Raw genomic sequence first — 22903 nt, 5'->3', positions numbered from 1 at the left:
TCATACACGCTATACTTGTCCGATTCCAGATTTTCAGCTATGCTCTCTTCATCTTCATCCTCATTCTTTTCTATCTTTCCATGCTGTCTATTCAACCGTTCTGAAATACGTAGTTTGGTCAAAAAGAATTTCCAGTACTTTAGAGAGTTCATTTTTACCTTATCTCTAAGGTTCTGTTCCTCTTCTTCCACCAAGGAATCCAATACCGCCAACATGGCTTCTTCATATTGGTCATGAATGACAATACCTCCTTCTCTCGCTGTTGGAGTACGGCCAGCAGATGGCTTTGATTTTCCGTTCTTTCCAAAATCAAATGCGATAATTGCTTTGGCATAATCAATCTCTAAGATTGACCTGGCTGCGTATTCCGCCATTTTCATAGTGTACTTTCCAGTTGTATCGATTAAACACCCGCCCTCGGGCATCATGGTGGATGTATAAAGGTCTATGTTTCCATAAGCATTTTTGGGAATCACCCCATCAACAATTGGTTGAGGTATGAAAAGTCTTGTTTGAAATTCTGCGTACAAATTAGTGTGCTCTTCTTCATCTTCGGTATCACTTCCATCATTCTTTTTCTGTAGCGCCGACTTTTTCTTCAACTTTAATGGTTGTACTCCAACTTTTAGAACTCGTCCCCTCATATACCACGCTTTGGCTGATCTCAACATATGAACATGTGCTCTCTTGTATACTGGAATTACTCCAAAGGAGCCCTTTTTCGAGCGCGATGAAGTCTTTGCCCTAAAGGTCCCACATTTGCTGGTAGAGTCCATCGGATAAATAACTTCGTTTTGCTTCAACTGCGATTCCAATGCATATATGGGATGATTATTAAAGTCACTTATATTGTTAGGCATTCCTTCTCCCAAGTCTCGATCGTAAAACTCCTTCAGCTCCATGATATCCAAATTCGTAGGTTTTGATTGGATTGAAGTATTCATGCTGGAGAGAACTCGCTCGTACCAGTAGGTCTCTTCTTCTGATTTGTATGTAATTCTTTTCTTGGCCGTCTTTGCGTTGAAATAGTGGGTATATCTCCGAGTCACATCTTTTACCACCCCGAAACTATTGTAGGCGATAGAATAGTAAAGTTGGTTGCGAGGTTCCGATTGAGGAGGCTCAAATTTGGACTTGTTTCTCATGGGTGCAATTTCTAGAATTTGAAGCACTGCAGGATCAATACTGACCCATTTCTTTGAATATTGATCCCAAACTTCTGCCCAGAATACGGGGAACGGGGCATCTTCGAGGAGGGGTTCGACAGGTTGCTCAGTGACAGTGGCAGACTTAGATCTTATTGAAGATAGGAGCTTAGACTTGTTATTTGTTCCGAAATTGTTACTGACCAGTTCCGTTTCAGGTTTCTTTTCAGGGACGAGAGCTTCGATCTTGGGAAGAGTTGCAATTATGGTGAAGTCTGGTGGCTGCAAGGAAAACACCAAACGGGCGTTCAAACCAATGGCTCGAAGCAAGCACACGAAGCCTTGGGCAGCCAAGTCGCGGGAGCCTCTGAAGTGGGAGATGAGGTACTTGAAGCGATCGAAGTCCACGTTCTTGAAGCGCCTAGGTTGTTTGAGCGACAACTCGTTCCAGTTCTTGCGCTTGATACCCTCACCACTGACTCGGAATTTGGCCGAGTATGCCCTGAGCACCTTCTGGAGCCCATCGAGGAACCTACGGGACTTGACGGAGTTGAGAAGGTCATTATTTTCAGGCTGGCGAAGCAATGCTAGCGCCTGGGGGGACACCACCCCTCGCAACGCCTGGCCCAACTGGTAATCGTTGCACCAGCGGTTCCGGATGGCTCCGTGGATCATCATCAGCACAAGGCAGAGGCGATGGAGCTGTTTGCGGTACAAGCGCTCCTCCTTAGACACGGGAGTGAACTTCTTGGTTCTGGAAGTAGGCTTGTCGCGGTTGATGGTGATGGTAAACGTTTCTGACTGCTCTTCTGGAGCGCTGAGAGCCATTCCTGGGTTGAGATCAACGTCCTCGAACTCGTCTCCCGAGTCAGAGTCTGGTTCGTGATGGTGTGGTGATGTGTGGTCAAGGTCGATGTCCTCGAAGTCGTCTGAATCGCTGGAAAGCACAACCACTGGCGAATCTTCCAGGCTGGCGATGCTGTCCTTCAAGCTGAAATGGCTGGCATTGCTGACATTACTCTCCTTCAAGCTGACATTACTGCCGTTGCCATCCTCCTCTCTTTTATTGGCAGCATTTGCCTTCGCAGCTGGTTCCACTTCCTCCACCACACCGTCGCCTCCACGCTGTCTGGAGCCAACACGCCGCCTCTTCCGGCTGCCTCCATCGCCACCCGCCAACTCCTCCTTTAGTAGCTGTTGGTAATGGGTCTCTGACGAGTTCATAAGGCTGACATGTCTTAGCCGCTGTGAGCATTCGCAGGATCAAAAGAATCGATCCGAAGAGCTGCCAGAACCAAACAGCGCCAGCACCAAAAGGCACCAAAAGGCACCCGAAGGTATCAAAGAGGCATCACAAAGGCACCCTTACTGTGGAAACATCCTCACTGCACCACCACCAGGCCATGTACGATGTTGCGCTCACGACTACTGACGGCTGTGGCCCATCTACGACTCCATCACACGCTCCAGCGAGTGTTTGGTGAAGCACTCGACCACAAGGCCCTCGACAAGGCCCACAGGGCACTACTCGCCAACACCAGCCACCACTGGCACAAGTACAGCAAGCCAGAAGTGCAATTGGAGCCGTCAGTCCGCAACTGGTTGGTGATGGTCCAGAACCATCGCCACCACAAGCGCTTGCCTGCGGTTCCCAGGCCCAGCATGCCCACTCCTTTCAAGCCAGACCGTTTGCTCGAGCCTGTGGTGTTCCATCAGTTGCTGGCCTTGACCTACATGGCAAACTGGCCTTCGTACCCCGAAGAGTACGTGCAAGCTCGATGCCACGAACTGGCCAGCTACTTGGCTTCCATGGCTAAACGGCTCGGAAAACCGCCTCCAGACGTCGATGTGACCCCATTCTTCTTGGAAACATTGACCGAGGCGGCAGGAATACCACAATCAGCAATCAATAGCACTGAAAACGACCCCAAGTACATCTCCATAAGTACCCACACGAACTCCGTGCTCCACCAGTCGCTCCAGACGTTCAAAGCGATCTCCAAGTCGCGATTCAACAGCAGATACTCCGTGGACACCGACCTTGTGGCCTGGATTCTCTCGCTCGCTTCTCCTACAGTCACCACCAGCTGTGAAAAATTACGGAACCTAACCAACATCCCCCCATTTGTGCTCAGTGACATTCTCCTACGGACCCCAATGTCTCTAAACGAACTTGAGTTGCAGCACGATATCTGGAACCAGTTCAAAAAGCCCATCATCACAGCATACGTAGACAAACCCACGTTCTTAAAGTCCATCATCAACAATATGATCTTCTACACCATCACACAGAGCCCGAGCACCTTGCCCCATTTCATTCGAGACACATTTGAGTTTTTAAACAGCAAGGAATCCGGGTGCAGCATCAGCTTGCTTGGAGTGGACTACTTGAACGAGCTCGTTTGGGATGTGGCATCGACAGCATTAATTAAGGTGAACGTGCCGTCCTCCACCATGAAGTACATCATTAGGTCCCAGGAAGTGTTGGTGGCCTGTATGAACAGAGGAGACAAAGCCAAGGCGAAAACTTACCAGCAATTAACCTTGAAGTCCCACATGGGAATTGCATTGGCCATCAATACCATGTCTAACGTCAAGGCTGCCCAATTAATGACGGTGGCGGAGAAGCGTTTTTTCACTGGAGAAAAGTCGGTTCCCAACAAAGATATGTTGGCCTACAACATCACCAAGGTGTATCTCTCCAAAGAGCCAGAGGAGTTGGTGGAAAACTTCAACAGCTATGCGGTAGACTACTCCCATTCCACGGCCCTTTGGTTGAGTTTCATCAAGCGGCTCCAGCAAATGGGGTTGTTGACCGAGAACAGATCCATCAAGATCTTGAATGAGCTCACCAAAATCAAGCACAAGGTCATTGTCAGCAAGGACATAGTTTCTCTCTTAATCAAACCCATCAGAGGTCTAAACGGCTTGCATGCATTCATCAGTGCATTAAGAGACATCGACAAGGACATCTTGAAGGCTCACGCCAGTACTATTTTGCCCAAGTACATGACAATGTTGTACCGGAATTATGGGGCACGTAATATAACACAGAACTACTACCCCTGGGACCCCCAACCTTCTAAGCAGGCACTTGGAAAGTTCAAAGGGTTCGATTCTGTGGAAGATTATGCCAGGTACCTCTACAACCATTGTATCAGGAACAAATCGCCACGAGTAATAGGAGCAATGCTTCAGGGTGAGGCGATGTCCAAACCAGAGTCGGTTTATGATCTCTACCAGAAAGAGTTGATAAACAAAGGATTGGTCCCGGACAAGACTTGTTTGACAGCATTGATCCGAGCGTCCATGAAACCGTCTAAGACCGACTCGTGCATCTTGTGGGGCAACTTTTATGCCCCTCAGGTGGCTATCCATGAGTTTGCCATCCATGTGAAGCAAGACAGTAACGACTCCACCTCAAGCATAGTTCCCGACGACACTTTATGGCAACAGTACATTCGGATGCTCAGCAAGTATTCCTATTCGTTTGAGCTTTCTGAGATCATCCAATGGTGGGAGAAGCTTGGTTTCCGCCCCAAGCACACCACATTAATGCTATTGTTAGGGGCATTGCCTCTGGATCACAGCAACAGGCATATTCGCCACGTCCACAAGGTGAGGAGCGACAACGAGCGCATGGGCATCGAGGCCAAGGACAAGGAGTGGAACTGGCCAACGGTGGAGGAACTAGAGAAGTACAAGGCTAGTCAGTGACCGTCAAAATGGGACTCGTGTGGTTCTAGATGGTGAAGTTGGTTATTAATCTCTTTGATTTGCCTGTCGATACAAGTCTGGATGAATTCAGAAAATTTAGATGGAGGTCCAAAAATGAAGAGCCACGGCTACTCTACAAAAGAGCACCTCACAAGTCACATTTTGCTCTGAGAGGCATTGGAGGCACCAACATCTATACTTTCACGCAACTTGCTGGACTCCATGACAGCTTCTGATTCACCCACTCCACTACTCTTTTGCACCCGCGGTTTGCACCCATACACTCCTCCACCAGTTTGGTACACCAACCGAGGCTAACAAGCCACCAATTTGTCGTAACATCAGCTGGACCGCTCCACACACCCACTGCCTGTTCCCTACCCATACGCCACGCACCCCCTCCACCTCTTCCCTCTGCATTTGTACATACTCATACACACTGATAGACTCATAGATCCAGCCAATCACGACCCGCGATTCTTTTTCCATGCACCCGACCGAACCATTCCCGAGCCACTATAAATACCCCAGCTTTGTCCCCACGCCCACATCGCATCATATCGGTACAATGTTGAGATTAGCCTCCAAGTACACTCCAGTCAAGACTCAATTGAGATCATTATCCTCGACCTCTGCCTTGTTGAAGGCCACCAGAATCGAAAGCGATGCTTTTGGTGAGATCGAAGTGGATGCCTCCAAGTACTACGGTGCCCAAACCGCCAGATCCAAGCACAACTTCAAGATCGGAGGTCCTGCTGCTCGCATGCCACTCCCAGTGGTCAGAGCTTTCGGTGTGTTGAAGAAGTCTGCTGCCATCGTCAACGAAGAACTCGGAGCTTTGGACCCCAAGCTCTCTGCTGCCATCCAACAGGCTGCTACTGAAGTCGCTGAGGGTAAGTTGGACGACCACTTCCCCTTGGTGGTATTCCAAACCGGTTCTGGTACCCAGTCCAACATGAACGCCAACGAAGTCATCTCCAACAGAGCCATCGAGATCTTGGGAGGTGAATTGGGCTCCAAGAAGCCTGTCCACCCCAACGACCACTGTAACATGTCGCAGTCGTCCAACGATACCTTCCCCACCGTGATGCACATTGCTGCTGTCACCGAAATCTCTCACTCCTTGATCCCAGAATTGACCAAGTTGCGTGATTCCTTGCAAGCCAAGTCTGAAGAGTTCAAGGATATCATCAAGATCGGAAGAACCCACTTGCAAGACGCCACTCCTTTGACCTTGGGCCAGGAGTTCTCTGGTTACGTCCAGCAATTGACCAACGGCATCGAAAGAGTCGAAAAGACCTTGCCAAACTTGCAGTTCTTGGCCCAAGGTGGTACTGCTGTGGGTACTGGTTTGAACACCAGAAAGGGCTACGACGTCAAGATCGCTGAAACCGTTTCCAAGTTGACTGGCTTGCCATTCAAGACTGCTCCAAACAAGTTCGAAGCTTTGGCTGCCCATGACGCTATCGTGGAAGCCTCCGGTGCCTTGAACGTCGTGGCTGTTTCCTTGTACAAGATTGCCAACGATATCAGATACTTGGGCTCCGGTCCAAGATGTGGTTACGGCGAATTGTCCTTGCCTGAAAACGAGCCAGGCTCGTCTATCATGCCTGGTAAGGTCAACCCAACCCAAAACGAAGCCTTGACCATGGTCGCTACCCAAGTGTTCGGTAACCACTCTGCCATCACCTTTGCTGGTGCCTCTGGTCAATTCGAATTGAACGTGTTCAAGCCAGTGATGATCTCCAACTTGTTGAGCTCCATCAGACTCATTGCTGACGGTTCTGCTTCCTTCAGAGAACACTGTGTGGACGGTATCCAAGCCAACGTCGACAAGATCGAAAAGACCTTGCACGAGTCCTTGATGTTGGTGACTGCCTTGAACCCAAAGATTGGTTACGATGCTGCCTCCAAGACCGCTAAGAACGCTCACAAGAAGGGTTTGACCTTGAAGGAATCCGCCTTGGAATTGGGAGTCTTGTCGGAAGAAGAGTTTGACCAATGGGTCAGACCAGAAAAGATGATTGGTCCAAAGGATTAGGCCTCTCTTATTTATTACGATCAATAGACGACTATGGAGAAACGTGTAGGAAAGAAAAGCGATGCTGCTATGGAGCGAACTGTCATTAGACTATTGTCGGTGAAATTACTACCCGAATGATTAGGAATAAAGCATCATTCTTGATTCAAGAAAATACATACTCAAACATGTCAGAAACGGTATACAAGCCAGTAGTAATTTTGGATACATTTCTTAATACATGGTAGATTTATTCCCCAGCCTATGGGCAAATTTGAAGAGAATTCCACTGATTGCTGGAGGTACCATGGAGAGCTTCAATTTCTCCGGTCAGAAATCCCGCAGAACACTAACTAGTTCCAAAGCAGAAGCTGGTTAGCGTCTCCAAGCTGCTTCTGGTACTGATAAATTACTTTTGACGTGTTCCCAAATCTCTCCCTAAGTGTCTGCGGGGCCCTCACTAATCCCTGCGGGCCCTGGCACCACCACATATAAATCGCGCACCCAACTTAGCGACACCGTTGTCGATACGGTGGCTCCAACGATCCATTAAGCCACTGAACGCTTTCCAAACTCCTCCATCAGACACCACAGACTCCTCTACTTAGACATCTACTGCTTTAGTCGCCCCTTTGTCCACCTTTTTTCCCTCAGGACGACCCCTACCACCACCCACTGGTGCCACCGTTGTCGCTGGCCTCGCGGTGGCTCGCGGTGCGCTCGCTACGGCCACCGCTAGAAACTGAGTACCAAAAATGACCTTTACCCTCCACAACACTTCTATGTCCTTGTCAAGCATATTACAGCATGTTAAGAAAAAGGGACAGGTCACTCCCAAGCCGCAACCCCAACCTGCATCCACTACTCTGAAAGTTGCCTCTTCCAGTTCAGGAGTGGTTCCAGCGCAGCGCCCAGTGGATCCAGTAGTGGCAAGATTGAAGGAGAAAAGACGGTTGGAACGAGAGCAAAAGGAGCAAGAAGCCCGTGAGAAGAAGGGATTGCCTCCCAAGAAGACCAAACCAAAACCTGCACCAGCTACAGCCAAGGCTAGGCCTGCACCATCCAAAACTCCATCCAAAGCAGCCAATCCAGGACCTTCACAGCAATCACGGCAATCGAAGCCTCCAGTGCCCCAAAAGAAGATGAGCTTCAACGACCTCATGAAGCGAGCATCCAAGATCGACCAATCCAAGCTTTCGATATCGTTCCAGTCGAAAAACAAGTCCCCAGAAGCCCCACTGGCTAAGTCCAGTAGGCCCTCGTCTCGAGCTAGCTCGGTTCCAGCAGAGTCCAGGAAGACCAAGCAGCCAGCCTCGTCCAGGCCAAGGCCTCCTCCTCCACCAGCAAGGCCCACACAGAGATCTAGGTCAGTCCCTTCCGAACCAAGACACCCCAAAGAGTCCAGGGCCCCTCTTCCCATCCGAGGCCCCTCTGCCATGCTTGAGAGCAAGCTAAAGACGAAGAAGCCAGTCAGAGGCACTGGCAGCTCTAATGGAGGCAGCTTTGGCCACAGAAACCACGAGGACGAAGAAGAGTACGACAGCGAAGACTCCATGGACTCCTTCATCGAGTCTGACGATGAAGAGGAATTCAGAAGACAAAAATCAGCCGCTGAATACGACAGAGACGAGATCTGGGCCATTTTCAACAAAGGAAAGAAGCGGTCGTACTACAACGACGACTACGACTCCGACGACATGGAGGCCACTGGTGCAGAGATCTTTGAGGAAGAAAGAAGGTCCAAGAGAAACGCCGAGCTCGAAGATAGACGTGAGGCCGAGGAGGAGCGGAGGTTGGCAGAGCTCAAGAGGAAAAAGCTTAACAGATAATAATTACAACTCATTCAGTGTACCACTCTCGTACACCTGCTCTCTAGAGCATTAATCACACGACAGCATCTAGTCATTAATAAATTGCATAATCCAGAGGAATGTAGACCGCCTAATTCAGAGACTATCAGGCCTGATCCAGGAAGACATTTACAATTCAATTGTTTACCTGATATCATTGTATTCTGCCTTGGAGCACACGATAAACCTAGAGAACTTAAATCATTGTCTGCTATGATATATACGCAAGTGAGTTTCGGTTCGATAAAAAGCTACGGGCTGCAGACTGGAGATTGATTATTATGTAAAAAGTTTTACCAGGGCAATTTCCCACAGGACTAATTATGACAAACTTAATATCGCCATAAATAATTACGGTCACCTTCACGTAATTTTTCTGCTTGTTGCTTAATAAAATAGCTACTTTCTGTGATATCTTTACTGCATTGTTGTCGTCCATGGTGGAAAATCATTAGATTAAAATTGTTTATGCGTATGGAATCCAAGGAATTTAGCAGAATAAGGATCTGGTGTAAATTCTGATGCCTTCTGGAATGAACTATCACAGAGACTACCCGAGTCCTCGATAATTCTAAATTCCTTACTACCATTACTCCTCAAATCATCATCATCAGAATTCTATATCCACCTGCACATAACTCGCGAATTTGCATCTAACACTCCATCTCTCCTCTGGAACCAAACCACACTATGATGGCTCTCCAAAGCACCCGACCGGATCTTCCGATAGAACAGGCATCTGTGCTACCTGAGTCCAAACTCTCCATAAAAAATCGCCTCCAATCCATCATTTATGACACCCGTTTTGTGGAGAACTTTCATCAGTCCCACTATCCATCATTCCCATTGATCCCCAATGAAAGGTGTGGGCCGTGGTACGTGCCTACTAACAAGTATTCCGAGACCTCGTACTTTAAGTCTACCGATGGCCATGTCAACGAGTGGCAGTTTTCCATGCGTAGATTGAATCTCCATATCCTCCCCATCATCGGAAGCCATCAAGGCATCGTCAGTGTGGATTCCACCCGAAGAGGCAAGTTGATTCCAGACTCACTTCTGAAAACTATCCCAATATGGTGTGCTGTGCTCAATTGCATAATGTACGAGGATGAACAGGAGAGATCAGACCACTGGTTCCGATCTCCAGTATTCATCACCAAAGAAGAGCACGACAAAATCGTGGAGCGCATCCCAGCAATGGTCCAAGAAGTCAAGAAGATGGGCATCATCACAAAGGATCGAATCATTGCTGGTTTGGGAGGTGAACGCCGCCCAATAGTGGCGGAGTGGCACTACCCTGTGCCAGAACATCCAGTCGAAGCATCTCCTGAGGAGCAGAATCTCCCAATATCGGCAAGGCCGCTTCCTATCGTGAACTCAGACTCTATTTCCACGACCATAGAAGTTCAGGGGTTCAGTAAGCCCGAAAAATGCTATACAATCGTGTGCTTGACTGCTTCATTGAAGGTCAAGCATGGAGAAGCCAGAATGCTTTTGCCCCAGCTGCTGTGGAATTATATCCAAGGCTCAGGAGATGACCATGAGCTTTGGGCGACAAAGGACGTCTGTGATGGACAATTGAACCCTCAATTCTTCTGGGAGAATGTGGTTTTTGCTGGCGAAAAGCTCAACAAAGAGATAATAGACTCTGCGACTGGCTACATCCACGATGATCTTTCAGAAACCAGCTTTCTTGAAAAATTGCATTCAATCAGCGCTAAGAGACCCCAGCTTTCCAGCGTGGAAGATCAGTTGACAACCACTGCTGTCAAAAACTCAAATAACGACACTGGAATTATATTCGGATCGATCAAGGCTGACGTCAGTTATCATAGCTTGGAGCAGGCGTTTCCCAAGATGCAGACACTTATAATATTCAGTGAAAAATTCCAAATGGTGGATACTCCCGAAAAACCTGTTTTCCAATACAAGCATATAGATATAGATTGCTCGAAAAAGGGAGCCAAAAAACTTAGGTACGAGTTCCCCAAAATAGTTCCTTCAAAAAACCCGTTTAATGCGGAGAATCTGCTCTTGGTGCTATGTGACACTGGTACTGATATCAGTGTCGGGCTCGTGGTGCTATTGTTGTGTTCGTTCTATGATACTGAGTGGTATCCAACCCCAGCCGGGTCACATAAAATTGACAAAGAATTGGTTCGGAAGCATTTGGGTATGGTTTCAAATCTACAAAAGGTCAATCCAAGTCGGAACACTTTGCAAAGTGTACATGAGTATTTAATGAGTTAAAATGACTGATTTCATAATGTAAAGCGTAGTATCACTAAACTTTCCTTAATATTATGAAGAGGCAAGTACTTAAATAATTTAACAAAAAAAAAACAAGCGTGCTCCACGGCAGGTTCGAACTGTCGACCTTCAGATGACACAACTAATGCTATGAGACTGACGCTCTGCCAACTGAGCTAGTGAAGCCACTTTCTGCAAAATGAAAAGTCACGCTTAAATATCATCGCTATTCTAGAGCATAAAATCATATGTCTTTTTTGCATTTGAGAGACCTCTGAATATACAGAAAGGTTTATTCTTGAATGTGCTTGCCAGAAAAAGTCATTAAAGATTTTTTTACGCAAATTTTGATTTGATTTTTCATTTTTTGGAGAAGGTGCAGGAAGAAGACCGCTCAAATCTAAAGACGACGACAACCTAGAATGTCTTTAAAATCTGTATATTTGGTTCTTAATTAATGTGGCCCTCGTAGAAAGGAGCTTTTTTACTATGCAACTGATGGTTTAGTCTAATCTTTTGTCGTGATATTTTGGCAGTACAAATAAGTGGAAAATTACTAAAGTTTCCAAAATTTTGAACTTTTCGAAATTAATTCATAAAAAACAGAGAGCCTCATTAACCTTGTTTAGCCATAATATCATGCGTTTACTCTGAAAGCGTTGTACTGAGATTATGGATTGAAGACAAGCTATTTGAGCTGGTCCACAGCCAGAAAACGGCTGACATAAAGTGCCTTATTTTGCTCGTCCATACTAACTAACATTTACATCGGAGGGGTTACTTCAAGGCTTTGCATTATAATTTGGTAGGAATCAACGTTTCACTGTGCCTGCCTTATTTAGACGTTGTGATTTCTCGACAAAAGTTAAAATAGCACAAAACGAGCACAGCATTAGCATAAACAATTACCACCCTCCGAACATCACAAACATAAAATATGACGACAGTATGCTGCTTGGCAGGCTGCCTCTACTCAATGGAATTAGCAATACTTTCTGCTATTGGAATCTCAGCAATTTCAAAGACGAGAGTATAATGCTACCTAGGCTTTGGCTGCAAATTTCGAGTTTCGCACGACTAGAATTATATATCAGCTCTGCTATGCTTGTTGGAAGTCATAAAGTAGGTATTATCCATGCAATGACAGGTGGACAAGTAAGAGAACTTCCAGCAAGTGGTAAAATATGAATTTCATATTTGATTTTCCCCAAGAGGAGTTTGCTCCTCCTACTGGACCTATTGGATCGGGTATCAATAGCTCGTCCCATACCCTAGACTCGACTTTATCCCTTAATTCCACAGCAAGTGCCAGACACACAGATACTGATGATTCAATCTTACTTTGGGGCGACTTGGATATCCTGGAACTTATTTCAAAGAATGCTACCCAGTTTGAACCTATTTCTCATATTCAACCTTCAGCGCCAAACGAGGACTACCAACTGTCAAGTGGCTTTGATTTGAGGCATTACATCGATAGCTTGGAAATTCCTTTTAATGAAGAGATTTTAAGCATGCAGATCGATAGCCAAGTCCTAGACGAGACCCTTGCACAGAATCCTGAGCCCACTACCGACCAAGAGCCACTTAATCCAAGCACCATAGTCAAGGGAAAATTGTTCAATTATTCACTAGAAGGTACTAACCCAAGTGATGAGTGTTTTCAGCTAGATCTGGGAACATTGAATGCCCAGGCAATTAGTATCAGTGTACAAAATTCCGTATCTCAGGAATTTCAGCTACAAGATCAGTATTTGAGATCAATCAAACGCGGTGATATGGAGTTTTTGGGGGATAAGGTCAGGAAGAGGCGAAACCCCGAGAGTGACGAGCTCGTTTGGAAGCCCGTATCAATCTACCAAGCTGCGTATACTAATATTAAGATTTTTCCTTTGGAGAAGACAGATTACCATCTCTACATACCCCAAGTTTCGTGCTTTGGGAAAATCAACATGAGGGTCAAACGGGCCTGGGTTCGAAAACCTAACAACAGAGAAAAGTTTCCCATATACAAGTATCGAGGTTGCTAATTGTGTCAGCTGTGTAACATCCACTCGATTAGGCTATATAGGTCGCAGCCAGTGCACGTTGTGGGCCAGCCAAACCCCATGGACGTGGCCAATCAGTCCCCGGGAGTAAATTATTGGTAATCTGCGATAAGAATTGGTATTATCGGCCACAACTCGTTGGCATGTTAGATAATCTAATAAAAGCACATTCGGACATTTTGCATCAATTCCCGAAAACCAAAGACCGCCAAAATTGTTACCAAACCCCACGGCTGAAGCACATGATTGTTACCCCGGTACCTGCGCTTGCATAATCATGTGATAAGGATGCTTCCTGGACCCTCTAGCACCACTTCCGGGTCTCGATTACGCCATCGCCATGCTGACGCTGTTATTGCAGTGATTCCGGATGCTGATACACCCCAAGGCGGCTAGAAGCAGACCCCGTGGTTGCCAAAGCCCGCGACGCTACCAAAACCAAACCCCTCCACCTTAAACCAATCACCAAACCCTTTAATATATTATCAAATGTCACGTGTGATGATCTGATAGTGAAACTGATTACAGCGAAAACACTTTGTGGCACAAGAATTGCGTCTACATGCAGGAACCGCATTGTCACCTACCTGCTAGTGAAATCATGGGGAAGATATATATGCCAGTAGCACCCAGGACTTTGACTAACCAAGATGAGTGTTGGCCAAGTTGAAGCTAGTAAGTACAGATGGAACGGAAATAGCACCCGTTTAGCGGTTGCAGTGCATAACGGTGACCAACGATGGAAGACCAGATGAAGCCCTCCAGCTTGACAGACTACTCCAGTGGTGGTATAGCACCAGAACACTTCTCCAGTGGTATGACTATCACTGGAGCTGGTCGACCAATATGGTGTCGCTGATGCGACAGCTGCAACTTCACCCTCAACAATACTAACATACAGTTGCCCAGACTATCAACAGCATAGCTGGTGCTACGTTCATCACCCAACCAGCTAAGGCGGTCGAGTCGCCATTCAGGCCACTCGTTCCTGATGCCCAGGTTCTTCTCGAATCCAACGATCCGTACCTCGAAATCGACGCCCACATCAGCCAGTCTGAAGATGCTGTCGTCACTGTCTTGACCACAGGCCCCACTATTTTGAAAAACTTGCCGTTCTTTTTAAGTAACAACTTCAAGACCAAACCCGTGGTGTCCCATGTTGACTTGACCAACTTCGATTTCTCAATCATCACCAGTTTGAGGGACTTGAACTACCCGATCGTGATCTCCCAGTCTCCAAAAGAAGCTGCTATCTACTCCAGATTGGCCTACAATTTGGCAGTGAATTCCCAGAAGTCTGCTTTCCACTTTTATGCTCCTTCCCAGTACCAGCTCAAAGATGCTTTCAAGCCCAAGGGCGACGTTTTGATCAAGGACGTGGAGTCCTTGCAAACTAGCGATATTTTGGCTTATTTCGATGTCAAGCCATTCGAACTTGTGAACAAGGTTTCGAAACCAAAGGACTCCGTTTTATACCTTGGTCAACTCAATGATGAAATTATTGAAGGATTCACCAAGGAAAATGTTTTACTCATAACTGCCAATGTTTACCAGCCCTTCTACTTGCAAAGTCTTTTGTCGATAATCCCATCAAGTGTTGAAACAATCACTTTGTTGCTCCAATCAGCAAATATCTCTACCACCCAATCTTCATTCTCGCCATTATTGTTGGATTTCTTCCAAGAATACCCAAAGTACCAGACTTTAAAAAACTTTTCCAAGATTGTCGGTTCCTCTATTGGTTTCATTCAGTCTGGAAAGTACGCTACTGCTATTGAGAATTTGCTCAAGAATGTCAGATCATCCAACCCAGTTCAGAACTTGTCTTTTGGCAAGGTGAATACGGAAATATCCACCAAGTCTTCCAAGAAATTGCTTGAGGACCACGAAAAGGCCCAAGCTGGTGCTTGGAAGTTAGAGCAAGCTTACTTAAAGGTTCTTGAACAGATTGACCCTACCAACTTAAGAATCTTGAACGAATTCAATGGTTCCAACGTGGGCCAATCGAACCCAGAATACGGCTTTGGTTCTTTCTTGTACGACCAGGAGCAGCGTGAAAACTTCGTGGAGTCGGTTCACAAAGCAGTTCAAGAAAACCGTTTCCATTCTATTGATAACAGCAACCTTATTGGATATTTATCGCAGTGGTTGGTCCAAACCAGATCTGGCCTTCCTGTTGACGACAAGACTATTACTGAAGTCATCGAATTATTGAAGACTGATGAAGTTAGTGAAGTTTCTAAGGAACTTTTGGCCAAGCAGGAATACTTCAGATCCCATAAAAACTGGTTGGTTGGCTCAGATGCTTGGTCGTACGATTTAGGTTCTTCTGGTATTCACAATGTCATTACTTCCGGCAAAAACATCAACATGTTAGTGATCGACTCGGAGCCTTATAACGAGAAGAAGGCCGATGGTAACCGTAAGAAGGACATTGGTCTCTATGCCATGAACTATGGTAACTGTTACGTTGCATCTATTGCTATTTACTCGTCATACACCCAAGTATTGCAAGCATTCATTGAGGCTGAAAAGTTCAATGGTCCCTCTATTGTTTTGGCATACTTGCCATACTCCAGTGAATTCGACAGTACTCTCCCAATCTTACAAGAGACCAAAAGGGCTGTGGATTCTGGCTACTGGCCTTTATACAGATACGATCCAACTATCGAGGACGAAAAGGAATCGTTCAAATTGGATTCCTCCAACTTGAGAAAGCAATTGAAGGACTTCTTGGACCGTGAGAACAAGTTGTCGTTGTTGGCATCGAAGGACCCATTGTTGTCCAGAAACTTGACCCAAACTGCCAACACCGAAATTAAGTCTCAACAAAAGAAGGTTGCAGAAGACTCGTTTGCCGAATTATTGAAGGGATTGTCTGGACCTCCTTTGACTGTCGCCTTTGCATCTGACGGTGGTAATGCCGAAGCCGTGGCCAAGAAGATCAACCGACAGGCTTTGGGTAGAGGTTTGAAGTCGGTTGTGTTAGAAATGGACGACTTGTCCATTGAAGATTTACCCACTGAAACCAACATCGTGTTTGTTACCTCTACCTCTGGTCAAGGTGAGTTCCCAACCAACGGTAAGCAATTCTGGGATGCATTGAAAAATGCTACTGACATCGATTTGTCGACCATCAAGTTCTCGGTTTTTGCCTTGGGTGATTCCGAGTACTGGCCAAGAAAGGAAGACAAGCACTACTACAACAAGCCAGGAAAGGATCTCCACGCAAAACTCCTTTTCTATGGAGGTGTTGAGTTGAGCGAAATTGGATTAGGTGATGATCAAGATGCCGATGGTTTCAACACTGGATTCAACGAATGGTTGCCCAAGATCTGGAAGGCTTTGGGTGTTGACAAGCTTGAGGGTGTTGAGGAACCTAAGCCTATTACCAACGAAGACATGAAGGTTGGTTCTGATTTCCTTAGAGGAACCATTGCTGAAGGATTGCAGGACTCTTCTACCGGAGCAATCAGTTCGATTGACCAACAATTGACCAAGTTCCACGGTATTTACATGCAAGACGACCGTGATATCCGTGATGACAGAAAGGCTGAAGGCTTGGAGCCAGCATACGCCTTCATGGTGAGATTGAGATTACCAGGAGGAAAGGCCACTCCTGCCCAGTACTTGAAATTGGACCAGTTGGCCGACTTCAGAGGTAACGGCACCTTGAAGATCACCACCAGAGCCACTTTCCAGTTGCACGGTGTGGTCAAGCACGACTTGAAGCCAGCTATTAGAGGAATGAACTCGGTATTGTTGGACACCTTGGCTGCTTGTGGAGATGTTAACAGAAACGTGATGGTGTCAGCTTTGCCACACAATGCAAAGATCCACGGCCAGGTTTCAGCCATTGGTGCTAAGATTTCCGAACACTTGTTGCCACAGACCACTGCCTATCACGAAATCTGGTTGCAAGGCGACGATGACGGTGACGAGCCTGGTGACTCCAAGGCATGGGAAGCACGTAAGGACGGACCCAAGAGAACCAAGACGTTGGTTGCTGGAAATGCATTGGCCGACGTCGAGCCTTTCTACGGCAAGACCTACTTGCCTAGAAAATTCAAGATCGTCATCAACGTTCCACCATACAACGACGTCGATGTGTACGCCCACGATATCGGATTGATCACCATTATCGAGAACAACGAGGTGGTTGGGTTCAACGTGTTGGTAGGTGGTGGTATGGGTACCACCCACAACAACAAGAAGACGTATCCTAGAACAGGTTCCATGTTTGGTTTCATTCCAAAGGATAAGATCCACATTGCCTGTGAAAAGATCATGTTTGTGCAAAGAGACTACGGTGACAGAACCAACAGAAAGCACGCCAGATTGAAGTACACCATCGACGACATGGGTGTCGAGTTGTACAAGGAAAAGGTGGAGACCTTGTTGGACTTCAAGTTTGAGGAGCCACGCGAATTCAAGATCGACTCTAACATCGACTTCTTCGGGTGGTGTAAGGACGAGTTGGGCTTGAACCACTTCACCGCGTTCATTGAAAACGGAAGAATCGAAGACACCCCAGAATTGCCCCAAAAGTCCGGTTTGAAGAAGATTGCCGAGTATTTGACTGAGGGTAAGTCCGGAGAGTTTAGATTGACTGGTAACCAGCATCTTTTGATTTCCAACATCGAGGATAAGGACTTGGACCACGTCAAGTCGTTGTTGGCCCAGTACAAGTTGGACAACACCGACTTCTCTGGGTTGAGATTGTCTTCTGCAGCCTGTGTGGCATTCCCTACTTGTGGGTTGGCCATGGCTGAATCCGAACGTTACTTGCCAGCATTGATCACCAAGTTGGAAGAAGCGTTGGAAGAGAACGGCTTGAGACACGACTCCGTGGTCATGAGAATGACTGGATGTCCTAACGGTTGTGCCAGACCTTGGGTTGCTGAGGTTGCTTTGGTTGGTAAGGCCTATGGTGCCTACAACTTAATGTTGGGAGGTGGCCACCACGGTGAAAGATTGAACAAGATTTACCGTTACTCCATCAAGGAGGATGAGATCTTGGAGATCTTGAAGGGGCTTTTCAAGAGGTGGAGTTTGGAAAGAAACGAAGGTGAGCCATTCGGAGACTTCGTCATCAGAACTGGTATCATCAAGCCAACCTTGGAAGGTAAGTACTTCCACGATGATATTGCTGAGGATGCTTGAGGCATCCTTTAGGTTAGCTGAGCTAACACCGTCACATATACTTCAGTACTTAATAAATTGAATTAGAGCTCGGTGTAGTGTAAGGGTTAGATCCTAAGTATTATTCATTCTTCCTTAAAATATTAGCAAATTGTGCTGCGGTTATAGGTGAAGTAGATTAAAAGAACAGCGCCATGGAGTTAGGACTGATTTGTGCCAAAGGAGGTCTGTCCATTTCGGAATTCTGGTCTTAGTTAATGTAATGCTTTGCCGTATGGTTGTATTTTATCCAGTTCCAGGAGGACGAACACCATTGCACAGACACAACGAAGAGCAATTCGAGCGTTTGGTGCCAGCGGCTTCAGTAATTTTGGGTCAGCAACAAAGAGTATTCCTGGATCTATTTGTAATAAATATAAATTTAAAAACCACATGTTTACCAACATGATCAGTTTGTTGGTTAAGGCCAGTGTCGAGGGTGGAATCTTCACCTGGTTCTTCACCGTTTGTCCTCACTCTAAGGAGGATTCTTGGACGAAGTCATTTTACGTTCCCCATTGGGTACTTTTGACGATTACACTGGCATTTTGCTGAAACTAGCTTAACTTCATTGGGTTCTCTATATTATTCCTGGCAATTCCTGTAGCTAACAAGCTTCTATAACAATCTCTGGAGTCCCTAAACAATTGGCGAGTGGTTACAATAATTGAAGTGGAGTGTACCTACTGCTTAAGAGCTCTTATGTCTCGGAGTCCTTTGCGTAATCCATGCTCTGTCAATAGTGCAAGGTAAATGACAGTTCAGACCAGCTTACACCGCCGTTGTGCTCAAATGAAGCCCATTATGATGAACTGAAAAATATTCTGATGCAAGCCATTCAGCACCGCAGCTTGGCTCGACTCTTGAAGTTCTAGTTCATTCGCATCCGCGGTTTCTCCACTCGTCCGCTCTTGTCCCTGTCGGAGCCCATCGACCCCAACGAGCCCAAGAGCGACCGCTCGAGCTCCTCATGTGTGCCCTGAAGCGTACCCTCCTTCATGGCTCGCACGTCTTGCAAGAGACTCTTTATGGACGGCTTCTTGTTACGCTCGATCCTAAGCACGTCTCGTATCTTCACGTTCCACAACGTTACACTGACCCCATTAAGCCTACGGAGCACCTTCTGCTCGGCACCCCGCGAGATCTTGTCGGACTCGTGGCGGATCTGCTGCAAATTCTGGCGGCACTCCTCCTGAAACTGCTCGATAATTTTGGCCTTCTCTGCCGCCGTGTATGTCATTGTTGGGCCTAGCACTCGCAAATGTGCAAACACAGTTTTGTTTATATGTGAGCGGCTGATCTGGGACCCGCTCATAGTCCTGCACACTGCCACTAGAACAAATGTTGCCTACAAGGGTGGCAACGAACACACCACCACGGCCAGAACCACCCATTCTTCCACTAGAACCAATCAATTAGAGTAGTATACCCGGCCGCAACCAGCACTAGCCGAAACCACATATTCAAGCACACAAAACAGCAGCCATGGTCCTCGAAGCTACGATGATAGCCATCGACAACTCGGAATACATGAGAAATGGAGACTATTTGACCACCAGATACGACGCCCAGTTGACGGCCACCGAGCTCATTTTCCAGAACAAGGTCAACTCCAACCCCGAAAACACGGTGGGATTATTGGCATACGGCGGCAACGGCCCCCAGGTATTATCCACATTGACCACCGACTTTGGAAAGATATTGTCTGGGGCCCACGCCACCAAGTTGACGGGAGAAAACCACTTCTCCAGCGGCATCCAGGTGGCCGCTTTGGCATTGAAGCATCGTCAGAACAAAATCCAGCAGCAGAGAATCATAGTCTTTGTGGGCAGTCCCGTGAGAGAGTCCGAGAAAGAGCTCGAAAAGTTGGCCAAGAAGATGAAGAAGAACAACGTGGCTGTGGACGTCATAAATTTCGGGGAGGAGGGTGTCAACACTGCCAAGCTCGAAAAGTTCCACGCCGCCATAAATAACCACGACAACTCCCACCTCGTCACCATTCCTCCTGGCCCTAGAATGTTGTACGAAGTGGTTGCATCCTCACCCATTTTGGTCGAAAACGGCTTCGACATGGGCAGCGGCGATTTCGATGGTTTTGGTGGATCCGGATTTGGCGGAGGCGATCTTATTGATCCTAACATGGACCCCGACTTGGCGTTGGCTTTGAGACTTTCATTGGAAGAAGAAAAGTCCAGACAAGAAAGAGAGGCCGAGGAAAAGGCCAAGAAGAACAGCGATTTGGAGAAGATCGACGAGGGTAAGGAGGGTTCTGACAAGAAGGACGAAGATGACAAAGATGTTAACATGGAGGAAGCCAAGTAAAGGAACCTTATCGAAATGCCCCATCAAGGGCAGAAAGAATTGCGCCTACATCAATCTCCGGGAACGCAGTTTTTTTATCTAGAACTCACACACAGACGTCACCGTCACTGACAGTGGGCTCAGTACCACCTGTCTCAATAAAGGTATCACCAAGTTGTATTAAACTGTCAATTGCCAGTGATGAATGTAAAAATTGTATTTGTAGACTGCTCGCTCCAGTGATGATAGGAAACACAAGGATAGAAAGTCGACTACTGTACCATCAAAGTAATCTGGGGAAACACTCTAGGTGGGTGATGCCAATGTAAGAGTGAATATACTACACCAAGACTTTGAGTCATATGAGATGAATATCATCATTATTTACGGATAGCCCCAGGTGGTATAAACTTACATGGTTCGGGATAACCTATAGGAAAGATTATTAAGGGCCCTTTTCCCTCTTATAATCTGTGGTATTACACCAAATTCGCTGGTTGAAGAGCATACTCTAGCATCTTCAAAAAGCTACAGGGAGAGTGAACAAGGAATTCAAAATTTCCAAATCTCGCTCCGTAGAAGAAACTAAATAGGTTTTAGTTCGATCGAGTTTTGGGGAGACGAAAAAGTCGTGGTTGATTATCGGATGGCTATTGTACACTTTCAAACAATACCTCATTTTGCTCGACACCTCCACCGATTGAAGACTCGAGCAACCCTTTCGCCAAGGAAATCTCCTGTATTAGTACCAGTTGTAGGTGTCCTTAATGGCTGCGAAAAGTGAGCACATGGGTCCCATACTTGGTTCTCTGCTGGTCATGGAATCCTTGGTGACATTTGGAAGAAGAAGCAGATGCCCAAATACCATTCGAATTCCACTCATCCACTAGTAAAAGCGGATGTAATATTTGGCAAATAGAGGCTGTAACTTACCATCCAATTTAGTCTGCATTTTCCAACGATCGTAAGGTCTTATCGTATTATCCAGAATATGCAATTATTCTTCAAGGTCACATTATTATTTGTTATAAGAGACCCATACCAATGGTTACAAAATTGGTTCTAAAAATCCCACCAAATTGTTCCTATAATGTATAATAGCCCTTGTTTGCCTTACCGTCACTATTCAAACTTGGTTAGAGCAGCGATGTATAGTAGAATATTTAAGATAATGGTAGCAAAGGATGTCAGAAAGGATGTGCCTCTTAGATGAATTTCTTATGACCGATTGTAGTTCTGATGGCACATTTTCAAGCCCAAGTTTCCCTGATCTTGAGGTAACTCAAAAAGTGTCCAGACTCAATCTAGATTAATTTCTTTAATCGACAAAACATCCGTTCATGAGTAGTTCTAGTCAAACTCTCTCATCAACTCCATTTCGTGGTCTTGGTCCTCGTTAGCAACCTCGAAGTCCTCAGGCTCTGGCACAGTGTCTGGATGCTGTATGGGCTCGGGTAATAATTCATCATCTGAAAATGGGTCATCTGATAGATCATCGGTGACTTGCGTGGATTGTGTAGCCTGCTCAGGTCCTGACAGTTGTAAACTCTGTGGTGGTTGTGATCCGAATTCTAGTGTAGTTTGACTGGGCTGGGTTTGCTGTAGAAGCTGTTCTTGGGTAGAAACTACTGGGAAGCTTGGGGTCAGGTACAAATCGTCTTCATCGTCATCCACGAACAAACCATTACTTCTGGCAGGTCTTGGTCTGTGTATGGAGTTGACATCCTCCTCATCTTCATGTAAGCCAGACAGGCCGACCTGGCTATCTTCTGCAGCTGCTTCTGGCTCCTCGAGAGCCACGCCGTCGATTTCCGGGTTTTCAGCTCCGCCTTCATCAACAATCCCCTTTTCTACCCTCAACTTGTTAAGTTCCATTTCTATCAATTGTCTCCTGTAGACCTTCAATTGGGGAGATCTTGCGCCCAAGCTTCGGATCAAGTGGATACAGTCCTTGAACTTAGCTTTTGGAAAGAGTCCATGGCACCATAGCTGATAGAACTGCAACACTGTGGTCAAGTTATTGTATTCGTGGTCGTACTTGGCAGTTTTGGAGACCTTGCCCTGGTTCTTTTCGAACGTCTTGTCATTCTTCTTGATGCTTCTGAGTACACCTCCATGGTTCTTGGTGATGTAGTTCAAACCCGTCTGGTTGTTAAATATTCTCTGATTGTCGATCTTAGCGATCTTGGCCCTCTTAGTCAACTTGATCAGCTTGTCGAGACCAAGAACGTCCTCGCTGGGTGCTGCGACATTTTCATCGTCGAGCTGTTCCGTAGCCCTATCTAGAACGTCCTCCAAGTCCATTATTGGTGTGATTTGATAGTGATGGATTGGAGATGTATAGACGCGTCTGGCCAGATCCGAGGGCGATGGCGATCTCCGGGGGTACTT

General features: G+C 46.5%; 10 protein-coding genes and 1 non-coding gene across 11 annotated transcripts; 7 read left to right on the top strand and 4 right to left on the bottom strand.

Annotated features, from left to right (window-relative positions):
- Nucleotides 1–89: 89 nt before the first annotated feature.
- Nucleotides 90–1880, bottom strand: CANTADRAFT_37188 (uncharacterized protein; the record flags this gene model as incomplete). Its single annotated transcript, XM_020208707.1, has 1 exon — nt 90–1880. A coding segment is annotated over one exon (1791 nt), but the record flags the coding sequence as incomplete, so codon positions are not given.
- A 668-nt stretch (nt 1881–2548) lies between these two features.
- On the top strand, nt 2549–4862 carry CANTADRAFT_88634 (uncharacterized protein; the record flags this gene model as incomplete). The annotated part of the gene is made up of 2 exons (XM_020211474.1): nt 2549–2620; nt 2646–4862. 2 exons carry the CDS (start codon nt 2549–2551, stop codon nt 4860–4862), a joined length of 2289 nt encoding a protein of 762 aa, XP_020065835.1.
- A 568-nt stretch (nt 4863–5430) lies between these two features.
- Nucleotides 5431–6903, top strand: FUM12 (Fum12p; the record flags this gene model as incomplete). The annotated part of the gene is made up of 1 exon (XM_020209356.1): nt 5431–6903. One exon carries the CDS (start codon nt 5431–5433, stop codon nt 6901–6903), a length of 1473 nt encoding a protein of 490 aa, XP_020065834.1.
- Nucleotides 6904–7441: 538 nt separating this feature from the next.
- On the top strand, nt 7442–8809 carry CANTADRAFT_25140 (uncharacterized protein). Its single transcript, XM_020207335.1, has one exon. The coding sequence runs from the start codon at nt 7638–7640 to the stop codon at nt 8709–8711; it is 1074 nt and encodes a 357-aa protein (XP_020065833.1). The 5' UTR covers nt 7442–7637; the 3' UTR covers nt 8712–8809.
- A 616-nt stretch (nt 8810–9425) lies between these two features.
- On the top strand, nt 9426–10982 carry RIT1 (tRNA A64-2'-O-ribosylphosphate transferase; the record flags this gene model as incomplete). Its single annotated transcript, XM_020209413.1, has 1 exon — nt 9426–10982. The coding sequence occupies one exon, from the start codon at nt 9426–9428 to the stop codon at nt 10980–10982; it is 1557 nt and encodes a 518-aa protein (XP_020065832.1).
- Nucleotides 10983–11081: 99 nt separating this feature from the next.
- CANTADRAFT_t53 lies at nt 11082–11168 on the bottom strand. The gene has a single exon. It is a non-coding gene; the product is annotated as a tRNA-Met (tRNA).
- A 998-nt stretch (nt 11169–12166) lies between these two features.
- Nucleotides 12167–13012, top strand: FGR12 (Fgr12p; the record flags this gene model as incomplete). The annotated part of the gene is made up of 1 exon (XM_020206541.1): nt 12167–13012. The coding sequence occupies one exon, from the start codon at nt 12167–12169 to the stop codon at nt 13010–13012; it is 846 nt and encodes a 281-aa protein (XP_020065831.1).
- A 634-nt stretch (nt 13013–13646) lies between these two features.
- ECM17 (sulfite reductase (NADPH) subunit beta) lies at nt 13647–18272 on the top strand. The gene is made up of 2 exons (XM_020207333.1): nt 13647–13705; nt 13932–18272. Exons 1-2 carry the CDS (start codon nt 13681–13683, stop codon nt 18191–18193), a joined length of 4287 nt encoding a protein of 1428 aa, XP_020065830.1. The 5' UTR covers nt 13647–13680; the 3' UTR covers nt 18194–18272.
- A 921-nt stretch (nt 18273–19193) lies between these two features.
- Nucleotides 19194–19451, bottom strand: CANTADRAFT_41615 (uncharacterized protein; the record flags this gene model as incomplete). Its single annotated transcript, XM_020208873.1, has 1 exon — nt 19194–19451. A coding segment is annotated over one exon (258 nt), but the record flags the coding sequence as incomplete, so codon positions are not given.
- Nucleotides 19452–19696: 245 nt separating this feature from the next.
- RPN10 (proteasome regulatory particle base subunit) lies at nt 19697–20533 on the top strand (the record flags this gene model as incomplete). The annotated part of the gene is made up of 1 exon (XM_020209438.1): nt 19697–20533. One exon carries the CDS (start codon nt 19697–19699, stop codon nt 20531–20533), a length of 837 nt encoding a protein of 278 aa, XP_020065828.1.
- A 1608-nt stretch (nt 20534–22141) lies between these two features.
- CSM3 (Csm3p) lies at nt 22142–22771 on the bottom strand (the record flags this gene model as incomplete). Its single annotated transcript, XM_020208461.1, has 1 exon — nt 22142–22771. A coding segment is annotated over one exon (630 nt), but the record flags the coding sequence as incomplete, so codon positions are not given.
- Nucleotides 22772–22903: the final 132 nt, after the last annotated feature.

Source organism: Suhomyces tanzawaensis, assembly GCF_001661415.1.
Source record: "Suhomyces tanzawaensis NRRL Y-17324 unplaced genomic scaffold CANTAscaffold_2, whole genome shotgun sequence".
Classification (NCBI taxonomy): Eukaryota; Fungi; Ascomycota; class Pichiomycetes; order Serinales; family Debaryomycetaceae; genus Suhomyces; species Suhomyces tanzawaensis.
The sequence above is the reverse complement of the archived record's forward strand: the minus strand, read 5'-3'. Positions and strand labels throughout refer to the sequence as shown.